General features: G+C 48.7%; 1 protein-coding gene and 1 long non-coding RNA gene across 7 annotated transcripts in view; one reads left to right on the top strand and one right to left on the bottom strand.

Moving 5' to 3' along the window:
• SYT2 (synaptotagmin 2) overlaps positions 1–25,117 on the bottom strand; it is a 116,751-nt gene that overhangs the window by 3,900 nt on the left and 87,734 nt on the right. For 4 of the 6 annotated variants that reach the window (XM_055234553.2, XM_055234555.2, XM_055234554.2 and 1 more), the window contains exons 2-7: positions 5,927–6,121; positions 4,781–4,947; positions 3,324–3,443; positions 2,706–2,873; positions 2,218–2,385; positions 694–811 (exon numbers count right to left, since the gene is read on the bottom strand). In XM_055234553.2, the coding sequence (XP_055090528.1) occupies positions 694–811; positions 2,218–2,385; positions 2,706–2,873; positions 3,324–3,443; positions 4,781–4,947; positions 5,927–6,104 (919 nt within the window). In that variant the 5' untranslated portion in view covers positions 6,105–6,121. Of the gene's footprint in view, positions 1–693; positions 812–2,217; positions 2,386–2,705; positions 2,874–3,323; positions 3,453–4,780; positions 4,948–5,926; positions 6,122–23,199; positions 23,821–25,117 lie in introns of those variants that run through there. The other 2 variants (XM_055234551.2, XM_055234550.2) reach the window with 2 other exon arrangements.
• LOC134731887 (uncharacterized) lies at positions 63–23,211 on the top strand. Its single transcript, XR_010114581.1, has 4 exons — positions 63–258; positions 4,863–5,025; positions 21,658–21,688; positions 22,490–23,211. It is a non-coding gene; the product is annotated as an uncharacterized lncRNA (long non-coding RNA).

Below are 25,117 nucleotides of genomic sequence, written 5' to 3'. Positions count from 1 at the left end.
AGTGCTAAAGTCAGGACACACATCTGCTGGGTCATGATCCCAATCCAATCCTCCTAATCTTGCAGATGAGAAACTGAGGCCAAAGAACGGAAATGACCTGCCCAAGGTCACACAGCGAGTCAGTGACAGAGCCGGAGCTGGCATTGAAACGTGCTGGTTGGAGCCCATGCCCAGGGCTGATTCTCTGGGAAGGCAGCTGAGGCAGCAGGCTTCATCCCCCAGAGCCCTGTGCCATGGGCCAGCCCCATTCACTGCCAGGTAAATGTGATATTCAGAGCATCTTCCACCCCCTTCCCTCACCCTCCCTTTTCCAGGGCAGAGCCAGCAGAGCTTACAGCCTCTTCTGGAAACGTCCCGATTATGGTGTCACGCTTTGGGCGAAGCCCTGCTTATTTCCCTGGGAGAAGTAAAATCCTAAGTCACAAACTTATCTGGGGATGAAATTTCTCTGATCCTTTTCTCTGTAGCCTACAGTGCATGGCCAGAGAGCGCTGGGAAGGCAGCTCTGATGGGGACAAGGGGCCCTTGGAGAAAAGGAGGGGCTGGGAAGCCAAGGCTCCCCCGTTCCTCAAGGAGACATCTCAGTCCCAGGGCAGCAAAGTGTTCGTCTTCACTGGAGTGTGCAAACTCTGGGACTCGGTACTGACTGGCTCGCTGGTGCCACCCAATGGCAGCCAGTAGCTCTCCACGTACCTGAAAGGCCGCCCACGTCCATCTTCTTGAGGTTCTTAGCTTCTAGGATGCAGACAGTGAGCTTCCCGGCCGTGGGCACATAGCGCAGGGAGGTGCAGATGTCGCCCAGCTTCTCTGGCTGTCCAGGGGAAGAGCAGGACTTGGGTCATCTCAGCCATCCTAGTGCCTCTCTCATGGCTGAGCTCTTTCTTGCCAAAATTAGCAAGGCAGTGATGTGTCCCTGCCTCCCTCATCACCAGTCCCCGTATATGTGATGGCCGAGAAGGTCTTCCAGCATCTGACCTTGGGGCCCCCGATGCAGTGCAACAAAGTCCCTGAAAGTGACAGGTTGGGACCTCAGGAGCCGTGGGCTGAGGATGCTGACAGATGAGGGGGGTAGAGGACAGCTGCGGTGGCAGGACTGAGGGAGGGATCCCTGGGTGGATCTGGGATCTGGGAGGTTGGGAGTATGTTTGGGCTCCCACCCCAGGCCCTGGTAAGGTGGGAAGGAGTGCAAGAAGCGGGTAGGTTAGCCACGTGTCCACCACCAAGGGCCCTGGGGGACTGAATGTCTCAGAAGCCTTCTTTCCCTGAGCAGTCCCACCCACCAAGATCTCTCCTTGTGGACCATTCCACTTGTAGTATGATTTGTGGTTTTCGGAGCAATTTGCATCCCTTTTGTTACTATCACTGCAACTCTTTCATGTAAACAAGACAAGAATTCTTTGTAACCAATGAGAAATGAGGTTCCCAGAGGCCATGGTTTGCTCAAAGTCACACAACAATTTAGCACTGTAGGCAGGCTGAGGACCCAGGGCTCCTAATTCCTAAGGCCAACACCACACTGCAGAGTCAAAGCTGCCCAAAGTCAAAGCCACCCAGGGCAAGACTGACCACATTACACAGGTCCTGGTTCAGGTGTGCTGGCCTTCCTCCCAGGCACAGGGGAAAAAAGGATGTCTTAAGCTTCTCTACTCAGCCCTCCATCACTGCCTAGAGTGTGCCGGGTAGCAGGGCCGGGGCCAAGACAAATGATTGATGCCCAGAAGGAGGAATGGCTAAAATGGAGTTTTAGGTACACAGCAATTGCTCAGCAAATATTTAGTGAGTGAATGGATGCTGTAGCAGTTCTGGGAGGACAAGTCCCTCTGCTGAGTATCCTTTAGAACAAACATGAGCTTTTCTTGTGGGTAAAACTGAGGCACAGAGGCGTGAATCACTGGCCTTAGGTAATAGCAGAAGCTTAGGAGTAACAATAATAATGGTGTTTTTATTTATTTGAGTACCTACCAAATACCAGTCGCTGCGCTAGGCGCCTTATGCAGGTAATGAATCCTCATCTGTAAAAAAAAGACTAAAGGAGGGAACCCGAGTCCAAAGAGTGTAAGCAACTTGTCCAGGGTCACACAGCCAGGCAGTGTGGAGCTGGGTTCCTAACACAGGTCATCTGCCTCCAAAGCCCACCCTGTTGCCATCATGCCAAGAGGTGGAAGCCCACCTGTACATTCGTCTTTCCGCCCAACCTGGCCTCATCTCTGCTCTTACCTCCTCCTTTTCCCCGCCTTGCAGGTCTCTCCACTCCTCAATGGGCTGGCCGAGGTCCACTGTGTTCATAGGCACCTTTACCTCTCCAATGATGTCATGTTTGGAGAAGCGGTCAAAGTCATAGATGGCCATCACCAGAGTTTTGCCCCCAAGCTCCTGGTATGGCACCTGCAGGGCACAAGCAGAATCAGAGGGGGCCAGAGCGACTCACACACCTCCAGGGGTGCTATGGGCAGGGGCCTGTATTCCAGCCCACAGGGTCCCGGTTAGTGTGCGGAGACAGAGAAAGACCAAGGCTTTTGGGGAGCAGAGTGTGAGGGTGGGGTGGGAGGGATCCCGATCCTCCAAAGAGGCTGGGGGAGCCCTGCAGTCCAGGCTGCCATTGTTCCAGGCTGAGCCATGGCTAAGGACCAAGGAAAGGTCTGTAGAACTCAGCAGAGAATTGGGATCAGGGAGGGAGCTGGAGTCACCCTTCCAGCCCTCAGCACCTTGAAGGTGAAGGTTTCATTGAAGGCAGGGTTCAGTGTCTTCCGATGGACTTTGGTCTCATATTTCTTCTTCTTGTCAGGAAGGAGGAAGACCTTGACATAAGGGTCTGAGGTGCCTCCCATGTCCAGGGCAGGCAGTTCAGCAGCCTGCAGAACGCCCACAGTAAGCTGTGGAGAGAGATGGGGAGAAGGGGCCTGAGTCTCAGGACTGCTCCAATACCACAACTGGCCCCAGACCCAGCACCCACCAATTCCTTCCCAGAGGAGGCAGTTGGGACAGAGAAATGGGGGGAGGCTGGTGCTAGAGAGGAAGATTGGTCTCCATTTCCATCCCAAAGAATTTGGAATGGCATTTAGAGAACCTGAGAAAGGGAAATTGCCTTGCCCAAGGTTGGTGGGGAGGTTAATGGCATAATCAACTTAGAACCTTCCCCAAAGCAGGCTGGTGGCCAAGCCAGCATCAATGTCCAGAGCTATAGGCCTTGCAGTTTCCATCCTGCCTCATTCTATGGAAAGGAGCAGTGCCCACACATCTCTGAGGGAGCTGTTTCTATCCCCCTTCCACCCAACTCCCAGGCCTCTCCCCATTCCCCACTCTGCCCCCACAGCCCTACATACCTGATTAGCCTGAAAATCATAGTCCAGGGAAAACTGCAGTTTGCCCAGGTTCTCTGGCTCTTTCTCCTCCTCCCCTTCGCCTTCCCCCTCAGTCAGGCCTGTCTCTGCGTCATCGTCATCCTGTGGGAGCTGGGGGAGAGAGGGAACAAGTTAAAAGGGGAGGACAGAGCAGCCTGGCTTGGCACAGGGTGACGGGAAACCAGCCCCTCTGTGGTAGACCCTGACTCAGAGCTGTGTGTGGTGGGGGTAAAAGAGGGAACATGGCCCTGCCATGGGACCCTCCTTCACGGCCCATCAGAACCCCTAGGTGGCTCCTCTACCCCCAGCCCTGTGTTTGAGACATGGCTCTGGTTTGGGTACCACTCTCCTGCCTCTGATGCACAGTGCACTATGGGACCAGGCCCTGTGCCAAGTGCTCCATAGCTTCTGGGGGCTGTTGTGGGGGTGGGATTTACTTCCCTTGTAAGCCCTCTCCCAAACACTTTCCCCAGCTCAGGCCCCACGCATCCTGGGCAAGACATACCAGAAGTACGGTCCAGGCAGACAGGAGCAGAGTAAGCCCACAGAGGTGGAGAGAGAAAGAAGAAAGTGATGTAAGAGAAAATCCTGCAGCTCAAACCAGCCCCTGAAGTCACCACAGCCACTCATCAAGACCAGGAAGGGCTACACCCAAAGTCATCCTAGAACCCCTCCCAACACACTCTCACACTCACACACACTGCAGGTTCCTTTTGGGCCCAAATACATACACATACCTGCATGTGCACGGACATATACACACACACATGCACTCAAAGGCCATTTAGATCCCTGGCTTCTGAGATCAAGCCCTTCCCTCCATCCTCTATATGGATTCCTTGAGCAAGAGATTCCTCCTAGTCACCCCCCAAACAAACATGGGGGAAAGGGAAGCACGCAGGGGCCTCTGCAAACTTAAAAGAAGAAAAGGAGCTTTCTAGGCTGACCAACACCAAAAGACAGGGGAAAATAAATTATGATATGATTAATGATGGATTCCACTTGGCTCTGTGTTGGTGCCTCAGGGCCACTCTTCTGCCTCATTTGATTCCTGCCCCATGCCCAGTTAGATGCCTCCCATGAGATATTGTCCTTCAGTCTCTCTGGCAGGAAAACACAGGGTTAACTGATGGTGTCTTGCTGGTGGGGGGGTGTCTCTTTCCAACATTTTGTCCCAGTAACCTCATTGGGAAGTCAATATATTATTCTCCTTCACTGTCTTTCCAGGGATGAGTTCATGCTAACACAGGAATAAGGCCCCCCCTCCCAGGGGCCTCCAGGTAGATGGTGTTACACTGGAGATGTAACTGAGAGAGCCAAGTTTTAAGGAGGGGAGCAGGTTTGGCTGTGGAAGCCCAGGAGCCTTTGCTTCCCCTTTCAGCATCAGGAAAGCCTGGGCTGAGCCCCTTCCAGTCCCCCTCACAACCAGTGTGCCCTACCTGACCCCCTTTCATGTCCTTCATGTTCATGGCATTCTTCATGCCTTTGCCCTTCTCCTTCTTGTTCTTCTTCTTCTTGCAGCAGCACTTCTTGCAGATGCAGAAGCAGCAGGTGAGAAGCAGGAGCCCAGCAACCACAGCAATGGCGATCAGTGCCCAGGGTGGTACTGCCCACACAGAGAATATCCCGGGGTCAGCAGTGCCATGCCTTGCAGCCCCTGACCCCGTAGCATTGGCAAAAATGGGTGAGGAATATGACTGCCCTCCCACAATAATGCCCACACCCCACATTTTAAAAGCCACACACTCATGAGTGATTTGTATGTAAGGTGCATATACTTTGCATGCCTTTTCATTCATGCCTTTTTTTTTTTTTTTTTTTTTTTTTTTGCCTACTGCCCTTGTTGGTATAGCCTGCTAGCTGAGAGGCAGCAACCAGGTGTATGCATGGAAGAATATCAGTTTAGCTCTATTGAGTTTTACTAGTGTGATGTATGGAGGACTGGCTCACTCTGGAGAGGATCGGATGATGCTTATCAGTCCTTTGGCCCCTGCCCCTTGTTCCAAGTCTTGAGAGGGCTGATGCATAGCCGGATAGGCAGGCCAAGCTCCTTAAGATTGAGTCTAGACCTAGACCGCTACTGGGCTTTGCAAAACCCATCTGGGGATGGGTCCTGGGCTGCTATCTGTGGTTCTGAAGCACCATCTCCCACCAGTGTGGTTGCTCCCCCTTAATCTGCATCTCTGGTGTCTCCTATACAGCCTCTGCCAGAAATTCAAAAGCAGAGAGGGCTTTTATTTTCTATCTTCCAAAATAAATTTCAAAGTATTATTGGCAAACTTGAATAGTGACTTCTGTTTCATAATTTTTCATCGCCTTTTGGTTTCATCTTTAGACAGTTATTTAAGTTATAAGAACTTTCTTCCCCTGAGAAGTTGACACACATAAACCCCCTTGTTTGCCACATTAGTGGCAGACCCTACTTCCCCCTCCCCAATTCCTGCAGGGGCTCTCCAAAAACCCAGCCTGAAATCTAAGCATTAGGAAAGAGCCCAGCCAATCACATCCCAGTGGTATCCCCACCCTTCTTCACCTCTCCCAGACTCTAGCCTTGCCCCACCCTCTCAGCCAACAGGGACACTCACAGGGAATCTTGTTGATCTCATTGAAGAATTTCTCCTTCAGTTTGGCAAACATGTCCTCCTGGCTCTCCCCAGCACCCCCACTCTCGGTGGAGTTGTCCACGGGTCCAATGGGCATCATGGCAGTGGTGGTGGCAGGAGCCACAATAGGCTCCTGGTTCCTCTTGAAAATGTTCCTCATGGTGGCAGAGGGAACAGCTGGGGACGAGAGGGGAAGAGGGCAGGGTGAGCATCCCAGAGGTCGTCTTCCCCTCAGAAAGCCCTGCCCAAAGGACCAGGAGAAGCTCTTTATAGATCAAAGATATTTTACATAATATTAACAACTGTAGTAAACCAATAATAATAGACAGCATCCAGTTAGTACACAGTCAGCCTGGGCAGCATAGCAAGACCCTATCTTTAGAAATTTTTTTTTTAATTAGGCATGGTGGAGGCTGAAGTGACAGAGGATCACTTGAGTCCAGGAGTTTGAGGTTACATGAGCTATGGATGATTAAGTAAGGTTCTGTCTCTTAAAAAAATAGTAGTACATGTATGTGTCAAGCACTATGCAAAACACTTTCCATGCATTATTCATCTAATCCAAAAAATAACCTAATGGTTTTTATCGTTTCCATTTAATAGATGGGGAAACAGGTTCAGAGAGGTTAGACAGTTTTTCCAAGGTCACTTAGCTGTAAGTTCTGAAACTGAGGTTTGAACTGGTCTGCCCAACTCCAGAGCCTGTATAGCTAATCACTCTCCTATATCTCATTTAAATCTAACCTCACCACTTTAGGAAGGAGACAAGGTTTTACACTGAGGGCTCCTCTTTCAACCTCTCTCCTTGACTTCCAAAGATTTCTAGATATTACTCTGCCTAGAATCTCTGCCCAGCTCCATGAAACTTGAACTCTCCTCATCCCTGACTGCAATTCCTCCTCCTGCCCTCCGAGACTCCTCAGCCCTCTGTGGTTTCTTCACGGGCTCCCTCAGTGCCCACTCAGGGTTTGTTTTGACCTCTCCTGTAGGAAGACGGCACCCACATCTCCATCTCTAGCCCTTCCTCCCCGGTCTACTTTGTAGCCCCTACTCCAGGTTCATCTCTAGCCCTGCCCCCACATGCAGCTGCACATTAGCCTTCCCGCATCAAAGATGTGATATTAATAACATAACTCAGACTTACTGTAGAAAATTTGGGGAGAAAGAGGGAAATCCCCCCATAATTCTACCCTCCAAAGTCAACTAGCATTTGGGGCATTCTATGCTGGTATTTTTCCTGAGTATGTTTTACATGTTGAGACCATACTATATATAGTTTTTTTGAAGATTTTTTTACATAAAATTTCATCATAAGCCTTTTCCTTTATTGTTATTATTAAATAGCTACATCATATCCTACTACATGGTAACACCATAATTTGTTTAGCCATTCCACTATTAGACATTTAGGCAGTTTTCAACTTTTTGCTAGTAAAACACTGAGCATAAATGTTGCTCTTCATTTAAGGCAATGTTCTTACGAGCTTCCAAACTCTGCCCCCCCATAATTCTGTCCTCTCCACCAAGCTCTTTCTGCTCCTCGGGGCTATGCACTCATTTCTCAACTGAAAGTCCCATGAGGGCAGATCCTGTGTTGGCAACAGCACCCCTCGTGCCAAGCACACAGCAGGCACTCGGGGTATTTGTTGACTGAGCTCCTCTGAGGGAGCATAGCAGCATACACCCACAGGTATTCCAGGATGCAAGAATAAACAGCACAACTCCCTGAAGCATCCGTTTTACTGAATGGCAATTTACAGTATTTTTAAATTAAAACAAGCTGGAAATATAGAGTAGGATGCATACAGCACAAGAATTTAAAGAAAAAATGTGAGACTTTTCTCACTGCATGTTAGGGATGAGTTAACTCTCCTCTGGACTCAGGGTTCTTCTGAAGGAACATTTTAGGAGCTCTTAAGTTCTGTCCCTTCCTTTAAAAACCTGCTGAGATCCCCTCCCCAGCCCTGGAGACTGCTCCAGCCTTAAGTACTTCTGGTGACCTGTGCATTGATGCAATGTAGGTTCATTCACCAAGCATTTATTAAGCTCTTACTACCTGCCATGTTGAAATAGCCTTGACCCCAAAACTGGTCTTGAAGTGAAAAACCAAGGTCCACTGGACTTCACCTCTGGTGACAAAGAGATGGGTCCAGTTTGGCGGGAACTGCAAGTAGCCACACAAGGGGATAAAGATGTGTGTCCAGGGCCTTCCACCATGTCCATCTCCTCTCACTTCTACCACACTGGTTCAGGGCTCTGTGACCTTTTTTTAAAAAACAGCTTTATTGAGATGTAATTCATATATGTCACCCATTAAAGTATACAGTTCAGTGCATTTTATTGTATTCACAGAATCGTGGAACAATTAGCATAACCTAAGTTAGAACATTTTTGCCACCTCAAAAAGAAACCCAGTCCCATTAGCAGTCACTCTCCATTCCCATCCTCTTCCCAGCTCCAGCAACCACTGATCTACTTTCTGACTCTATAGATTTGTCTATCCTAAGCATTTCCTATCAATGGAATTATAAAATATGTGGTCTTTGTGACTGGCTTCTTTCATTTAGTATGATGTTTTCAAGGTTCACCCATGTTGTAGCATGTATCAGTATCTCATTCCCTTTTTATTGCCACATAATATTCCATTGTGTAGGTAGAACACATTTTTTTTTTTTTTTTTTTTGAGACAGGGTCTCACTCTGTCACCCAGCTGGAGTGCAGTGGTGCAACCACTTACTACAGCCTCCACCTCCAGGGCTCAACAGATCGTCCCACCTCAGCTTCCTGAGTAGCTGGGACTACAGGTGCATGCCATCACACCAAGCTAATTTTTTAATTTTTTGTACATATAGGGTCTCCCTATATTGCCCAGGCTGGTCTCGAGCTCCTGGCCTCAAGCGATCCTCCCACTTCAGCCTCCGAAACGTTGGCATTACAGGCATAAGCCACCGCACCTTGCCTAGAACGTATTTTATATTTATCCATTCATCAATTTGTAAACATTTGGGTTATTTCCACTTTGGGCTATTTTATAACTAAATATAGCTAATAATATCCCACTTGTGGGATATTACGAATAATGCTGCTATGAACATCCATGTATAAGTTTTTGCATGGACATATGTTTTCATTTCTCTTGGGTATATACGTAGGTATGGAATTGCTGGGTCATATCTATGTTTGACATTTTAAGGTGCCAGCACCAATTTATGTTCCCACCAGCAATGTATGAGGGTTCCAAGTTTTCCACATCCCAGACAACAGTTATTTTTATTATATTTTAAGTTTTAGGGTACATGTACACAATGTGCAGGTTAGTTACATATGTATACATGTGCCATGTTGGTGTGCTGCACCCATTAACTTGTCATTTAACATCCCCCCACCATCTACAGTGCAGCATTAGTGATCTTTCTTATATGCGAATCTCATTCAGTCACTGTCTCCTGCTTAAAATCTGAGAATGGTCCTGCAAGCAATGTTGTCCTCCCTTGTTTTCTAGGAAGTCTCTTTTTATTATGATTATTATACTTTAAGTTTTAGGGTACATGTGCACAACGTGCAGGTTTGTTACATATGTATACATGTGCCATGTTGGTGTGCTGCATCCATTAACTCGTCATTTAGCACTAGGTATATCTCCTAATGCTGTCCCTCCCCCCTCCCCCCACCCCACAATAGTCCCCGCTGTGTGATGTTCCCCTTCCTGTGTCCATGTGTTCTCATTGTTCAATTCCCACCTATGAGTGAGAACATGCAGTGTTTGGTTTTTTGTCCTTGTGATAATTTGCTGAGAATGATGGTTTCCAGCTTCATCCATGTCCCTACAAAGGACATGAACTCATCATTTTTTATGGCTGCATAGTATTCCATGGTGTATATGTGCCACATTTTCTTAATCCAGTCTTATCATTGTTGGACATTTGGCTTGGTTCCAAGTCTTTGCTATTGTGAATAGTGCCACAATAAACATACGTGTGCATGTGTCTTTATAGCAGCATGACTTATAATCCTTTGGGTATATACCCAGTAATGGGATGGCTGGGTCAAATGGTATTTCTAGTTCTAGATCCCTGAGGAATCACCACACTGTCTTCCACAATGGGTGAACTAGTTTACACTCCCACCAACAGTGTAAAAGTGTTCCTGTTTCTCCACATCCTCTCCAGCACCTGTTGTTTCCTGACTTTTTAATGATCACCATTCCAACTGGTGTGAGATGGTATCTCATTGTGGTTTTGATTTGCATTTCTCTGATGGCCAGTGATGATGAGCATTTTTTCATGTGTCTTTTGGCTGCATAAATGTCTTCTTTGGAGAAGTGTCTGTCCATATCCTTCGCCCACTTTTTGATGGGGTTGTGTTTTCTTGTAAATTTGTTTGAGTTCATTGTAGATTCTGGATATTAGCCCTTTGTCAGATGAGTAGATTGCAAAAATTTTCTCCCATTCAGTAGGTTGCCTGTTCACTCTGATGGTAGTTTTTTTTTGCTGTGCAGAAGCTCTTTAGTTTAATTAGATCCCATTTGTCAATTTTGGCTTCTGTTGCCATTGCTTTTGGTGTTTTAGACATGAAGTCCTTGCCCGTGCCTATGTCCTGAATGGTATTGCCTAGGTTTTCTTCTAGGGTTTTTATGGTTTTAGGTTTAACATTTAAGTCTTTAATCCATCTTGAATTAATTTTTGTATAAGGTGTAAGGAAGGGATCCAGTTTCAGCTTTCTACATATGGCTAGCCAGTTTTCCCAGCACCGTTTATTAAATAAGGAATCGTTCCCCCATTTCTTGTTTTTGTCAGGTTTGTCAAAGATCAGATGGTTGTAGATATGCGGCATTATTTCTGAGGGCTCTGTTCTGTTCCATTGGTCTATATCTCTGTTTTGGTACCAGTACCATGCTGTTTTGGTTACTGTAGCCTTACAGTATAGTTTGAAGTCAGGTAGCATGATGCCTCCAGCTTTGCTATCTATGACAAACCTACAGCCAATATCATACTGAATGGACAAAAACTGGAAGCATTCCCTTTGAAAACTGGCACAAGACAGGGATGCCCTCTCTCACCACTCCTATTCAACATAGTGTTGGAAGTTCTGGCCAGGGCAATCAGGCAGGAGAAGGAAATAAATGGTATTCAATTAGGAAAAGAGGAAGTCAAATTGTCCCTGTTTGCAGATGACATGATTGTATACCTAGAAAACCCCATCGTCTCAGCCCAAAATCTCCTTAAGCTGATAGGCAACTTCAGCAAAGTCTCAGGATACAAAATCAATGTGCAAAAATCACAAGCATTCCTATACACCAATAACAGACAAAGAGAGAGCCAAATCATGAGTGAACTCCCATTCACAATTGCTTCAAAGAGAATAAAATACCTAGGAATCCAACTTACAAGGGACGTGAATGACCTCTTCAAGGAGAACTACAAACCACTGCTCAATGAAATAAAAGAGGATACAAACAAATGGAAGAACATTCCATGCTCATGGGTAGGAAGAATCAATATCATGAAAATGGCCATACTGCCCAAGATAATTTATAGATTCAATGTCATCCCCATCAAGCTACCAATGACTTTCTTCACAGAATTGGAAAAAACTACTTTAAAGTTCATATGGAACCAAAAAAGAGCCCGCATTGCCAAGTCAATCCTGAGCCAAAAGGACAACACTTGTTATTGTGTCTTTTTGTTATAATAATCCTATGGAGGTGAAGTGGCATTTCACTGTAGTTTTGATTTGCATTTCCCTGATGTCTAATGATGTTGCATATCTTTTCATGTGCTTAGGGGCCATTTGTATGTCTTCCATAGAGAAATACCTATTCAAATCCTTTGGTCATCTTAAAATATTTTGTCTTTTTATTATTGAGCTGTAAGAATTTTTATATATTCTGCATACCAGTTCCTTGTTGAACATATAATTTACAAATATTTTCTCCTATTCTAGGGTTATGTTTTCATTTTGTGTGTGTGGTGTTTTTTTGTTGTTTGTTTTTGAGATGGAGTTTCACTCTTGTTGCCCAGGCTGGAGTGCAGTGGCACAATCTCAGCTCACTGCAATCTCCACCTCCCAGGTTCAAGTGATTCTCCTGCCTCAGCCTCCCAAGTAGCTGGGATTATTATAGGTGCTCACCACCATGCCTGGCTAATTTTTGTATTTTTAGTAGAGACGGGGTTTCACCATGTTGGCCAGGCTGGTCCCAAACTCCTGACCTCAGTTGATCCAGCCTCCTCGGCCTCCCAAAGTGCTGGGATTACAGGCATGAGCCACTGTGCCCAGTCATATTTTCAGTTTTTTTTTTTTTTTCTTTTTTTTGAGACAGAGTCTCACTGTCGCCCAGGCTGGAGTGCAATGGCGCGATCTCGGCTCACTGCAGGCTCCACCCCCTGGGGTTCACGCCATTCTCCTGCCTCAGCCTCCCGAGTAGCTGGGACTACAGGCGCCCACCACCTCGCCCAGCTAATTTTTTGTATTTTTAGTAGAGATGGGGTTTCACTGTGTTAGCCAGGATGGTCTCGATCTCCTGACCTCGTGATCCACCCGCCTCGGCCTCCCAAAGTGCTGGGATTACAGGCGTGAGCCACCGTGCCCGGCCCTATATTTTCAGTTTTTAATGGTGTCCTTTGAAGCAAAAAATTTTCAATTTTGATGATGTCCAATTTAGTGATTTCTTTTGTTGCCATATTTTTGGTGCTATATCCAAGAAACCGTCACTAAACCTAAGGGCACTAAGATTTACTCCTTTGTTTTCTTATAGGAGTTGTATAGTTTTAGCTCTCACATTCAAGTCTATAATCCACTTATTTTTTAAGACAGGGTCTCACTCTGTCACCCAGGCTGAAGTGCAGTGGCATGATCATGGCTCACTGCAGCCATGGCCTCCTGAGCTCAAATGATCCTCCAGCCTCAGCCTCCCGAGTAGCTAGGACTACAGCCGTGTGCCATTATACCTGGCTAATTTTTAATTTTCTTCTAGAAATTAGGTTCCACTATGTTTCTACAATCCACTTTGAGTATGGCGTAAGGAAGGGGTTCACATTCATTCGTTTGTATGTGGATATCCATTTGGTATATAACGTTTGTTGAAAAGACTGTTCTGTCCTCCATCCAATTGTCTTAGTTCCCTTGTAAAATATCAACTGACCACAGATATGAGGGTTTATTTCTGGACTCTCAATTCTATCTGTATGTCTAACCTCATGGCAATATCACACTGGTTTTATTATTATTTTTTTAATAGCACCTGCCTACTATTGACCATACTGTCTTGATTACTGTAGCTTTGTAATAAGTTTTGAAATCAGGCAGAATGGGTCTTCCAACTTTGTTTTTTGTTTGTTTTTTGAGCCAAGGTCTCACTCTGTCACCCAGGCTGGAGTACAGTGGTGTGAACATGGCTCACTGCAGCCTTGACCTCCCGGGCTCAATTGATCCTCCCACCTCAGCCTTCTGAGTAGCTAGGACTACAGCCCCATGCCACCACAACTGGCTAATTTTTGTATTTTTGTAGAGATAGAGTTTCACCATGCTGCCCAGGCTGGTCTCGAACTCCTGGGCTCATGCAATCCACCTGCCTTGGCCTCCTAAAGTGCTGGTACTACAGGCATGAACCACTGTACCAGGCCTGTTCTTCTTTAATCAGTATTGTTTTGGCTATTCTGGGTTCCTTGCATTTCCATATGAATTTTAGGACCAGCTTGTTAATTTCTACAAAATAGCTGGAATTTTGATAGGCATTGTGTTGAATATGTAGATCAGCTTAGGGATCATATCAACAATATTGAGTTCTCCACTATTTTCCACTTATTTAGACCTTTAATTTCCTTGAAGATTGTTTTGTAGTTTTCAACTACAAATCTGGCACTTCTTTTGTTCCTAGGTATCTTATTCTTTTTGATGTCATTATAAATGGAATTGTTCTCCTAATTTCACCTTCAGATTGTTCATTGCTAGTGTATAGCAATATAATAGATTTTTGTATCTCAGTCTTGTACCCTGCCACATTGCCGAACTCATTGGTTCTTTTTTTTTTTTTTCAGACAGAGTCTTGCTCTGTCGCCCGGGCTGGAGAGCAGTGGATGGTGCAATCTCAGCTCACTGCAACCTCCGCCTCCTGGGCTCAAGCAATTCTCATGCCTTAGCCTCTCTAGTAGCTGGGATTATAGGCATGTGCCACCATGCCCGGCTAATTTTTGTATTTTTAGTAGAGACAGGGTTCCACCGTGTTGGCCAGGCTGGTCTTGAACTCCTGACCTCAAGTGATCCGCCTGCCTCCACCTCCTGAAGTGCTGGGATTACAGGCATGAGCCACCGCGTTCAGCCTGAAATCATTTGTTCTAATAATTTGTGTTTGTGTGTGTGTGTGTGTGTGTGTGTGTGTGTTGGTGGATTCCTTAGGATTTTCTATATATAGAACCATGCAAATGAAGATAGTTTTCCATTTTCTTTTTCTTCCCTAATTGCTGTGGCTAGAACTTCCAGTCCACTGTTGAACAGAAGTGGTGACAGTGGGAATTCTTGTCTTTTTCCTGATCTTTGGGGGAAAATCTTTCAGTCTTTCTTCATTTAATATAATGTTAGCTGTGGGCTTTTTGTAGATGCCATTTATCAGGTTGAGCCTAGCTCCTCCATTCTACCCTTGCCCCTGGATTGGCAGTCCTCCTCCCCTTTCTGCAGACAGCTCCCCACAGCCGGTCCACGGTCCCTACAGCACCCCACCCTCTCACTCTCCACTGCAGGGCAGGCAGGAGGCAGCATCGGCTGGGGGAAGAGGCTGAATGTAGTCCCAAGAATGCCAACCACTTGTCATTTGACTGCAAACAAATCCCTTTGTGAAACTTGATTTCTTCAATATAAAATTGTGGAAAATAATACCTACTTTTCAGAACTGCTGTGAAAAGTGTAAAAATAAATTTGGTTGGGTCTAGCACATAGAGGGCATTCAATAAATGTGGGTTGGATGTGAATCTGAGAAGTGTTCATTGAACCTTATCTGAGGCACCTGGAAGTAGCCCTGGCACCGTAGAGGGACCCAAGGTTCATCGTGGATGTGGGCTTTCTCTCCAAGACTGACCATCCAGAAATGGTCCTGTAGCAAAGTAAAGCTGCTTGGAGTAAAATAAACCAGCCAGGAATGAAGATGCTTAATGTTCCAGAGGTTCAGGGAACCTGCAGGCCAGGAATGAAGGGGGAGAACTGCATCTCAGGAGTGTTGGAGTCCAAGAAAAGGAGATTAGACTTCCCTCTATACCCAGCAGGAACCACTGAAGGGTGCTGAGCAGTTATAAGTGGGGTTTGTGAAGTTAGCTCTATGGGGAGTGGAGCAGGGAGGCTGGTTCCACAGAACAGAAATATTAAAGACCTGCACTAGGGTGGGAAGGTAAGGAATGGAGTAGAGAGAACAGATGTGAGAGACACATTCATTCATTCATTCACTAAGTATTTATTGAGCTCATATCATGCTTCCCTCATGGAATTTACCATGCGCTTCACATAAGTGCATATAAAATTGTAATTATGAGAAGTGCAAGAAAGGAGAGCCATCTGGTGGTGGTGAGCATTTATAATGGGGCATACCTCAACTAATCTGGGAAAGCAAAAGTGCTTTATTGAAAAATTGATGATTGAACTGAGACCTGAATGGTATTTATCCAGGTAAAGAGGAGATGAAAGGGCAGCCTAGGCAGAGAGCACAGCCTATGCAAAGGCCCAGAGGTGGGATGCAGTGTGGTGAGTCCAAAGCCTGAGCGAAGGCCAGGGCAGCTGGAGTGGATGGAGCATGGTTCAGGGTGAGGCTGGCAGGCCAGGCAGGGCAGGATCAGGGGCACCATAGGCTGCGTCAAGGAGTTTTGTCTTTCCCAAAGGGGAGGGCTTTTAGGGTGGGGGCAGGGGTAACGTACAAATGTATATTTTGAAAGTTTCACTTTGGCTGTCGTGAGTAAAAAGGCTAGGATGGAGCATAACTCCAGAGGAAAGGGGGGAAAGAGTTGAAAACAGCCAATAACAAATGTCATCCCTGAGCTCTTATGAAAGACAGACAGCGTTCCCGGGGAATCCCCAGAGGAAAATGACTTAGAGCTGCAGAGAGGGAATGTGAGGAGTCCATGATGTAACAGCAACAGATTGGAGGCTTTTCCAGACTCCAACAAAACCAGGAGGCTATAGCTGCCCAGACAGCAAGGGAATAGAAGATGCCTGAGAAGGAGGCTCTTGGTCAAAGGCAGGCATGGGCAGTAGGTCCAGAGAGTGGATGGGGTGGATTCAGGGCCCACCTCTCAGTTATGCACCCAGTACATGGCACTAGGTGCTGAGACCAGAAGCCTTGGGGTCATCCTTCCCATCCATGTGGGGTCACCCCCCACATCCCAGGTGTCGGCAAACTCATCAACCACCCACAAAGCCTTCCAAATCCGGCCACTTTCCACCCTCCACCTGGAGTACTGCAGTAGCCTATCTGGAAGCTTCCACTCTCCTCCACTCAGCCTGATCTCCACACCGCAGCCAGACTGATCTATTTAAAACCCTCCTGTGGCTTCTTGTCACATTTAGAGTAAGATCCCTGCCTGGCCTGGCCCCTGGCTGGCTCCCACAGGCATTTCCTGTCTCTGCTGTCAGTCACTCAGTTCCTGCCATGCTGGCCTCTTGCCACCAGCCACAAACCCACGAAACAGACCCCCATTCAACAGCTTTGGCACTTATTCTCCCTCAGCTTAGAATGCTCTTCCTGGAGAAATCTCCCTGACCTCCCCGGGCCACCATCAGCCCCTCTAGTCTTCTTTTCCCACCATGGTCTGTGGTGCCTACAACTTGTTCCCAGTTCCCTACACTCCCTTGGCATTTTTGTGGTAGTCACCTGGCAAAGCACCAGCCCTGGAGAAATCCTACTGAGAGCTTTCTCCTTCTCCATGGCTACCCCCAACTGCTGAGCCCCCTGGTGAAAATCCCCCCACAGTACGACGGCAGCCCATACCCCATCAGTCCCCAGGATCACCCAGGCTCTCTGCACTGCACAGCAACTGCAGGAAACGCCTCCCCACCAGCTTTGCCTCCTCCTCCAGTTTCCGCAGGCCTGTGCCTCCCTCACACCCCTCCTCTTTGCTGTTATTTTTTTTTTTTTTTTTTTTTTTTGAGACGGAGTCTTGCTCTGTCATCCAGGCTGCAGTGCAGTGGCGCGATCTTGGCTCACTGCAAGCTCCACCTCCCGGGTTCATGCCATTCTCCTGCCTCAACCTCCCAAGTAGCTGGGACTACAGGCGCCTGCCACCATGCCTGGCTAATTTTTTGTATTTTTAGTAGAGACAGGGTTTCACCGTGTTCGCCAGGATGGTCTTGATCTCCTGACCTCGTGATCCGCCTGCCTCAGCCTCCCAGAGTGCTGGGATTACAGGCATGAGCCACCGCGCCCGGCTCTTTGCTGTTATTTTAAAGAAAAATAGAAGTGAGAAATCTCCCAAAATGTCCCAACCTTGGGTCAAACCACAGACCTTTCCTCCTGACCCCTTCTCAGTTGAGGGCTTTTCCTCTGGTTAAGCCAGTTCCCGCTCCTGCACAGGATCCCTCCTGACTTCTCAGGAAGTCTTTGCCATCCCTGCCCTTTCTTGTGCCTAACATTTCCCCCTTCCCTCGGCTGAGGCTGGACCAGTCCAGTTTATCACATCACTCACCAAAAATGAGCCCTACCTGCTGCCTTGTCCTCCCCTTCCCTTTGTGACCACACACACACACTTGCACACACATACACATATGCACACACATATACACACGTGTGCACACACATGCACACATGGTCCCCATTTCGTCACATCCGCCTCACTTGTCAGCCCCTCCATTGTGGGTTCTGCCCCATCCCTCTGCTGAAGTAGCTCTTTGTAAAGTCATGGATGATGAACACAAGGTCACTAAACCCAGAGCACATTTTCATTTTCCTTGAGCTGGACCCCTGAGCTGTGGTCACCAGCTGGCCACTGCCTGCTTTCGTCATAACTGTGACTGCTCCTCCTTCGGTTGCCTCAGGCTTGCCCTTGAGGTCCTTCCCTTCTCAGCCATGGTGTCTCCCTGCGTGGTTCCTTCCACACCCTGGCATCAGTGCCATCCTCTTTTGTCAGAGTCAAGCCACTTCTGAGCTCCAGGCCCACAAGTCAACCGGCCCCCGACATAGCCGCCTGATCTTCTGGGTCTCTTCTTCTCACCTCCAGTCAGTTCCGTATTTGCCACCAAGGCAATCTTCATAAAATGCAAAGCCGGTCATGTTGCCAAAAATGAAAAGCCATCCCAGGGAGACAGGCCAAAAGCCCTAGCGTGGCCTACAGCCCCTCACGCTCTCCATCCACCAGCACCTCGGCTTTCCCTCCCTGGGTTGCTAACACCAGCCCATACTCCTTCTTTTGTTTCCCCTAATACACTGTATTACCCTCCTCAGGGCCTTTGCACATGCTGTGCCCCCTTCATGGAGCCAAAGCCTATGATACAGTTTGGATCTGTGTCCCTGCCCAAATCTCATGTCAAATTGTAATCCCTGATGTTGGAGGTGGGGCCTGGTGAGAGGTGATTGGATCACAGGGTCAGATCTAGTGATAGTGAGTTCTCATGAGACTGGTCATTTAAAAGAGTGTAGCACCCCCCAACCCCCACTCCCCCACCTCTTCCTCCTGCTCTGGCCATGTGAAGTTCTGGCTCCCTCTTCACCTTCCCCCATGATTGTAAGTTTCCTGAGGCCTCTCCAGAAACCGAGCAGATGCCAGCATCATGTTTCCTGTACAGCCTGTGAAACTTCGAGCCAATTAAACCTCTTTTCTTTATAAATTACCCAGTCTTAGGTGTTTCTTCATAGCAGTGCAAGATCAGACTAATACAGTCTACACATCTTTCTCAGCTCAAACAGCAAGAACGCCTCCCTTCCCACACCCATGGCTCCCTCCTCCCCTACCCCGCATCAAGGCCCCAACCACCTGCTTTCCCGGCTCTCCATTCTCATCCCCATGGTACTCATGCAGCTTGTGACTGTATAAGCAGCCACCTCATTTATCTTGCTCACTGCTGTTGCTCTAGTGCAGGCATTGGCCAACGGCAGTCCAGGGGCTAAATCCAGTCCCCCACCTAATTTTTGTAAATAAAATTTTGTTGGGACGCTCACTTGTTTACACATTTTTTGTTGTTGTTGTTTTGAGACCGAGTCTCGCTGTCTGCCAGGCTGGAGTGCAGTGGCATGATCTTGGCTCACTGCAACCTCTGCCTCCCAGGTTCAAGCAATTCTCCTGCCTCAGTCTCCCAAGTAGCTGGGATTACAGGTGCCCACCACCACGCCCTGCTAATTTGTTGTAGTTTTGTAGAGACGGGGTTTCACCATGTTGGCCAGGCTGGTCTCGAACTTCTGACCTCAAGTAATCTGCCCACATTCAATAAATATGTGGGTCCGTAAATGATCAAGCAGGACAGAATTTGAGATTGGGTCACATTATGTCATTTCACAGAAGACACTGAATTCTATGGGGAAGTGGCCTTCCCAGGGTCCTCCTGTGCAGTACAGGCTGGCTCTGGGCCCAGGGCTCTCTCCACAAACCATGTTAAGACTCAGTCGTCATCAGGCTATATCCAGAGGCACCCACCCAAGCATAGATGGGGAAGGAACCAAGGCCTGGTGTGAGTATGTGTGTGTGTGCGTGTAGAGTGAGACCCCAAAGCTGGCATGGGAAGTGGGGGCATTGCACACAGCTTTGGGAACTGCCCACCCTTCATCTCCTCTTGCAGCAGGCCTGGGACCATAGAGAGTCAGACATACCCCCTTATGAGCCATTTCACCTCGGGTGGTTTCTTTCACTTCTCTGAGTGTCAGACTTCTTAACTATTGGAATGCAGCTTTTATTCCTAAACCCTCGAGTTGAGGCCGGGATTAAATGAGATGTTGCATGGGTGGAGACTGCATGTCCTTCCCACAGCCCACATCTGCCCAGCATGTAGAGAACCACTGCTTATTTTTCCAAGGCTGCCCTTGGGTTGCATTTCCATTTTCCCTGGGAGACACGCCAGTAGCTGAGAGACCAAGATTCCCTCAGCTGACTCGCCTTCTGATGTGACCCCCTATCACCTGGCTCTGCTGTCCCTTCTAGAGTCAGAGAAAAAAAAAAAAACGTAAAAAGAAGGAAAACAGCAGGAGTCTTTCATACCCCACATGCCACCCAAGACTCCTGGAGGCCCAGAGAAGTGAAGCCAGTTGTCCAAGGTCGCACAGGCATTTGGTGGAGGAAGAATCTAAATCCCTGGACCCCTAGTCCAGTGCTTCCTTCCACAGCCCAGCAGCCTCCTCTGCCTCCAGGACTATTTCCCCCACGCTAGGAGACAGGGTTCCCATGGCTGGGGAGGAATGGCGGCGAGAACGGTGTGAGGGAGAGCCAAGTTATCGGGAACTCACAGCTGCCTCGCCTCCTGCATGGCTGGGAGCTGCAGTCCTGGGGAGGGCAGCCAGCTGGAAGACATGAGGATGATAAATGGATCAGGGTGCCAGGGCTCCCAGGACAGAGTGAACTCCTCTGTCTGGTCAGAATCACCCGAGCAGGAAAGCATGAAATGGCGCCATTAGGTGAAGGCTGCAGCTGTCCAGGGAGGGAGGCTGGGGGTGGGGAGAGATGCCTGCTCCCAGCCTGCTGGGCCACAGGTCAAGGTCTGAAGAGGTAGGGGACTGGGAGGCCCCAACAAGGGAGAAGACATACAAGGGAAGGGACTGAGGAAGGGTCTCTCAGGCTTGGCCTGCATCAAGACCCCCTGGGGAGTTTGTTAAAATGCAGACCCTCTGCCACTGCACCCTGTGCCCCAGAGCCTAACTCAGAAACCTCTGGACTGGAATGTGCCCAGGGATCTGCATTGTAACAAGCGCCATTTCCTCTGATGCAGGTGATCTGGGCACCACACTTTGAAAAAATGAGGTTCTAAGTAATTCAGAAAGACTTGCCAGAGAGGTCAAAGTCCAAGCCCAGTTGCTGGAAGTAAAATAAGCCTCAAAGGCACTGCAACCTGGAGGGTATCAGGGCAGGGCAGGCAGGAGGACACTGGCGGCAACAACAGGTTCAATCACCATAGCTCTGTTTGGTGAGCACACAGATGTTCTCATCTAACCCGCCTGGGAGGAGGGCACAATTACCAGCATCATTTCAAAGACAAGGCAAATTCTGCTCAGACAGGTAGTAAGTGACCTGCCCAAGGTCACACAGTTGATCAGAGTAAAGATCTGGGTCTAAATTTGACTGAGGCCAGGTCTCCTGCTCAGGAGCAAGGTAGAGGGCCCAGTCCTCAGGGAAAGCTCAGGAAGGGGGAGTCTCCAATAGTGGGAAATGATGCTGGAGAAGCAGGGGTAGACCACAAGCAAGGTCACTAAACAGAATCCATGCAGGAATTCCCTTCTCTCCCTGGTCCACTGACCGCTGTCCTTCTGTCTGCCCAGGATGGCCACTTGGCCCCTGTGACAGTGTCAGTCTCAAGCACTCAGGCCTCTGCAAGTGGCCCCAGGGCTGGGAGCAATGGGTCCAGGAGGAACCATGCTTGGCACGCATGTCCCTGCACAGACCCTAGAACATGCTGGGGTCTCGGAGTACTAGTTAAGTGCCTCTGGCCCCCTTTGCTAGGGAGAACAGCCACATTTGGCCTGGGGTGGGTGAGGAGTTGGGGAGCAGGTGACAACCTGGTTGGCTTATCCTTTATCTTATCCTTTTCTTTCTATCATGTAGAGAGCTGTCAGGGCAGAAAGCAGACCTACAGGTGAGTATCAAAAAGAATGCTTTCAACAAAGAGCCTAGGGATACACTGGGATGGGGAGTGCAGGGGGAAGGGGCCACCATCTCTCCCCCTATTATGAACTCTCTTATAACAAGCAGAAACAACATGTCTAGAGGCTCTCTCTTTCCTTAACTCCAAATGCCCAGATGTGCTCAGAGCTCAGCCACAGTTCTTGTACCTAAACTAAAGGGAGACTTGATTGACAATCAAGTTGAGTAGGAGGGAAGGGGAGCTAGGCTGGAGGAGGAAGGTGGGGTGAGACGACCTCGCACACTCACACTCACACTCTCAGTAGTTCTGGATGTTCTGCTTTGAGGGTCTTCACTCTGCCCATGGTCAGCCCACGTGGGAGAATCACAGAAGGCCCAGATGCCCTGGAGCTTTGCTGTGTGTGGGTGAACAGGGAATGCTCTCCAAGGGAGATAGTGGAAGAATCGGTGTGCAGGGGAGTGAGCATGATACCTGTGTAAAAGGGTGGGGGAGAAGTACATGTATGCTTGTATGCTTCTATATTCACAGCACAGCTCTGGAAAAGTGCATAAGGAATTGATGACATTAGTTGTAGTTGCTTCTGGGGAGCAGAGCTGGGAAAGGAGGAGCTGGAAAATATTTCACTGGGTATCTTTCTGTATCTTTAAAATTTTGAACCCCACGAAAATCTGCCTGTCTCTTCCACCCTCTGGTACTTCAGAACCCTGGAGCTGGATCCTCAGCCTTGTGAAGGAGAAAACAAATGAGGGGGGTTTGTGTGTTTTTAAGTTTATTTTATTTTATTTTTTACAGACAGCATCTCACTCTGTTGCTCAGGCTGGAATACAGCGGCGTGATCATAGCTCACTGCAGCCTTCAAACTCCTGGCCCAAGCAATCCTCCCACCTTCCCAAGGAGCTAGGACCACACACATGAGCCACCATGCCTGGCTAGTTTTAAAATCTCTCTTCTTCCCTACAAAAAGTCGGGAGACTGGAAGCCCTGCTGTCTCCTCTAGCAGGCTTCTGGGATTCCCTTGGTGTGCCCCCAAATGAGACTGCCTCCAAAATGAGATCCTGATGCCACATCAAAGATGAGTAAGTTCGATCCTCACCCTCACCAAAAGCATATGTGTGTGCGTGTGCACATGTGTACACACACTCACTCACCATCAACTGCCACCCCACACCAATTAAATATGATCTGGGGACTAGGCACTTCTGTGGATTATCCCACTCAGTACTGGCCTCGATTAATGCAGATAATGGAGAGCTGACTGGATACAGCTTACAGTATTTAATCTTTCCCGGCATTGTATTTGCAGAAGCCAAAGTCATGAGATGGAAATAGGTTAACCAGCAAGACACCTGTCACCGAAGCTCGCAGGCTAGAAAGATCAATACTTAAGGAGAAATGTATGTCTTTATGTTTTGCACCAATGCTTCAGTCCAACATTTGGCCTGGGAGGCTGAGGATAAAGTTTTAATGAATTAATTTTCTAGCTCATTCTGAAAATAAATTACCCATTTCTTTGAGTTCCTTGTGTACCGAGGCCTGATGAGCCTTCTTGGTCAGTCCACGCACACCTCCACTTTGGAGCGAGGTTGTCATTCTGCACACATAGAAGCAGAGTCTGTTCTTAACTGGCCCTGGGGAAGCTAACAACTCCCAGGTTCCTGAGAGTTGGAACGTCCTTCTAGTGTCTAACTTCAATCTCTCCTCCTGCGGCAACACTCATTTTCCTTCTCTTGCATCTATGCTGAGATCAGCAATCCCAGGCCACCTGATGGGCGCCTCAGAATCCAATGACTGAGGATTGTGAGCCCTGCCTGCATCAATCTTGGGCTGGCCTGTTAGCCTCCCTGTGCTTGTGCAGCTGTGTGTGAGGGTTAAGCATCCCTGCCCTCCCTGCCTTAAGGACAGCTTCCATGATCAAAGGTGAAGGTTCCTGAGTAAGGCTCTGTAAATCTGCAGCACCTCACACCTGCCTCGGATTATTTCTCTCTGCACCTAGACCCCAGGCATGGATACCCTTAAATCACAGACAAATATTAATAAAACCCAGCTTGTGAGGGCTGAGGGACTCTTACAGACAACACAGTCCACAGCCTCTTTTCGAAAACAAAGCAATCAAGGCCCCAAAGGGAGGTGGCTTACCTCCATCACACAAACAACACCGCTAAATGGTGGCAGCACTGCCTGAGTTGTCAATTCCTGGATTCCAGGCCTTTGTCGCCCCTCAGGCCACCCCATCAAGCCCTGGCTCCATTTGATCCTTGGCTAACTCTTGTAGGGTGCAGGGGTAGCAGTGGTGAGGGGGCAGAGGGATGCCCTGGCCAGACAAGCCCCTCAGCACACCCTCCACTCTGCCACCCCAGCCAGGATCACAACTTGAAACAGGACAGAGGAGCCCGCCACCCCCACGGGAGAGGAGCTGGAGTCCAGGCTCCCTGGAGAGGGAGTTAATACTGCAGCACGGCACACTCTAGCCAAGGCGGAGAAGCTGCTGAGTCACAGTCCAGCCGCCTGGCCAGCCCTGAGCTGCCTGCTGGGGCCCCCAGCTGCTCCCAGCCCAGGGGGCCACCTCTGGCCCCCAGACAGGCTGCCTTCCCACCTCCTTCTCCAGAGACTCAGAATCTTGGGCCTCCAGGGTTCCCCACTCCCCAGCACCCCACAACATCTCCCAAACCCACGGGCAGCTGTCCTGGGGTGGAGGAGAGGGTCTTCCATTGGTTGGGTGTCAAGATGCTTGGGAGCAGGCCACAAAGGGTGGGGGACCCCAAATGAGTGATTGAGTGGGGACAGATGGAGGCTTGGGGACCAGCCGGCCCTGGGCTGCCTGGTGTAGGATACGGAAAGTGTGTGTGGGGGGGTGCACCTGTGGGCCCCAGGAGGTCTGTTGTGCGCATGCTCTGAGTGCGAGGGAGGACGGGTAGGACCGTGGGGGTCTGCCCTGGTCATGCTCCCAAGAGAGGCACTGCTTTCTGCAGAGCGCGTGGGCAACTGCCAGCTGGGGGAGCGCTCACCAGGGGAAAGGGAGCTCTCTGTGGCATAGCAGTGATTAACCCACACAATCAATGGATCCTTCAGCTACAGTATGAGCAGCTCTGCCTCCTGTGAGGCACATAGCATCTTCCAGCACAGTCCCGATATCTTTCATGCCAGATGCACATCTTCAATTTCAGCTACAAACCGTTACAAATTGATGCATTTTCTTTCTGACTAAATGTTACAAGGTTTGAACACACTAGCTCTGCCGATCACCGCCCCTCTAAGGGATGGGTTTAGAGGTTTGGCACGAAAGCAAAAGCCTTTTAATAGGAGTGCGTGAGTGTGGTGGTGTGTGTGTGATGTGAGTGTGCATATGTGGTGTGTGCATGTGTGTGGTGGGTAGGGGTATATGTGGTGGTACGTGTGTGTAGGATGTGTGTGCTGTATGTG

Source organism: Symphalangus syndactylus, chromosome 19 (genome assembly GCF_028878055.3).
Source record: "Symphalangus syndactylus isolate Jambi chromosome 19, NHGRI_mSymSyn1-v2.1_pri, whole genome shotgun sequence".
Classification (NCBI taxonomy): domain Eukaryota; kingdom Metazoa; phylum Chordata; class Mammalia; order Primates; family Hylobatidae; genus Symphalangus; species Symphalangus syndactylus.
The sequence above is the reverse complement of the archived record's forward strand: the minus strand, read 5'-3'. Positions and strand labels throughout refer to the sequence as shown.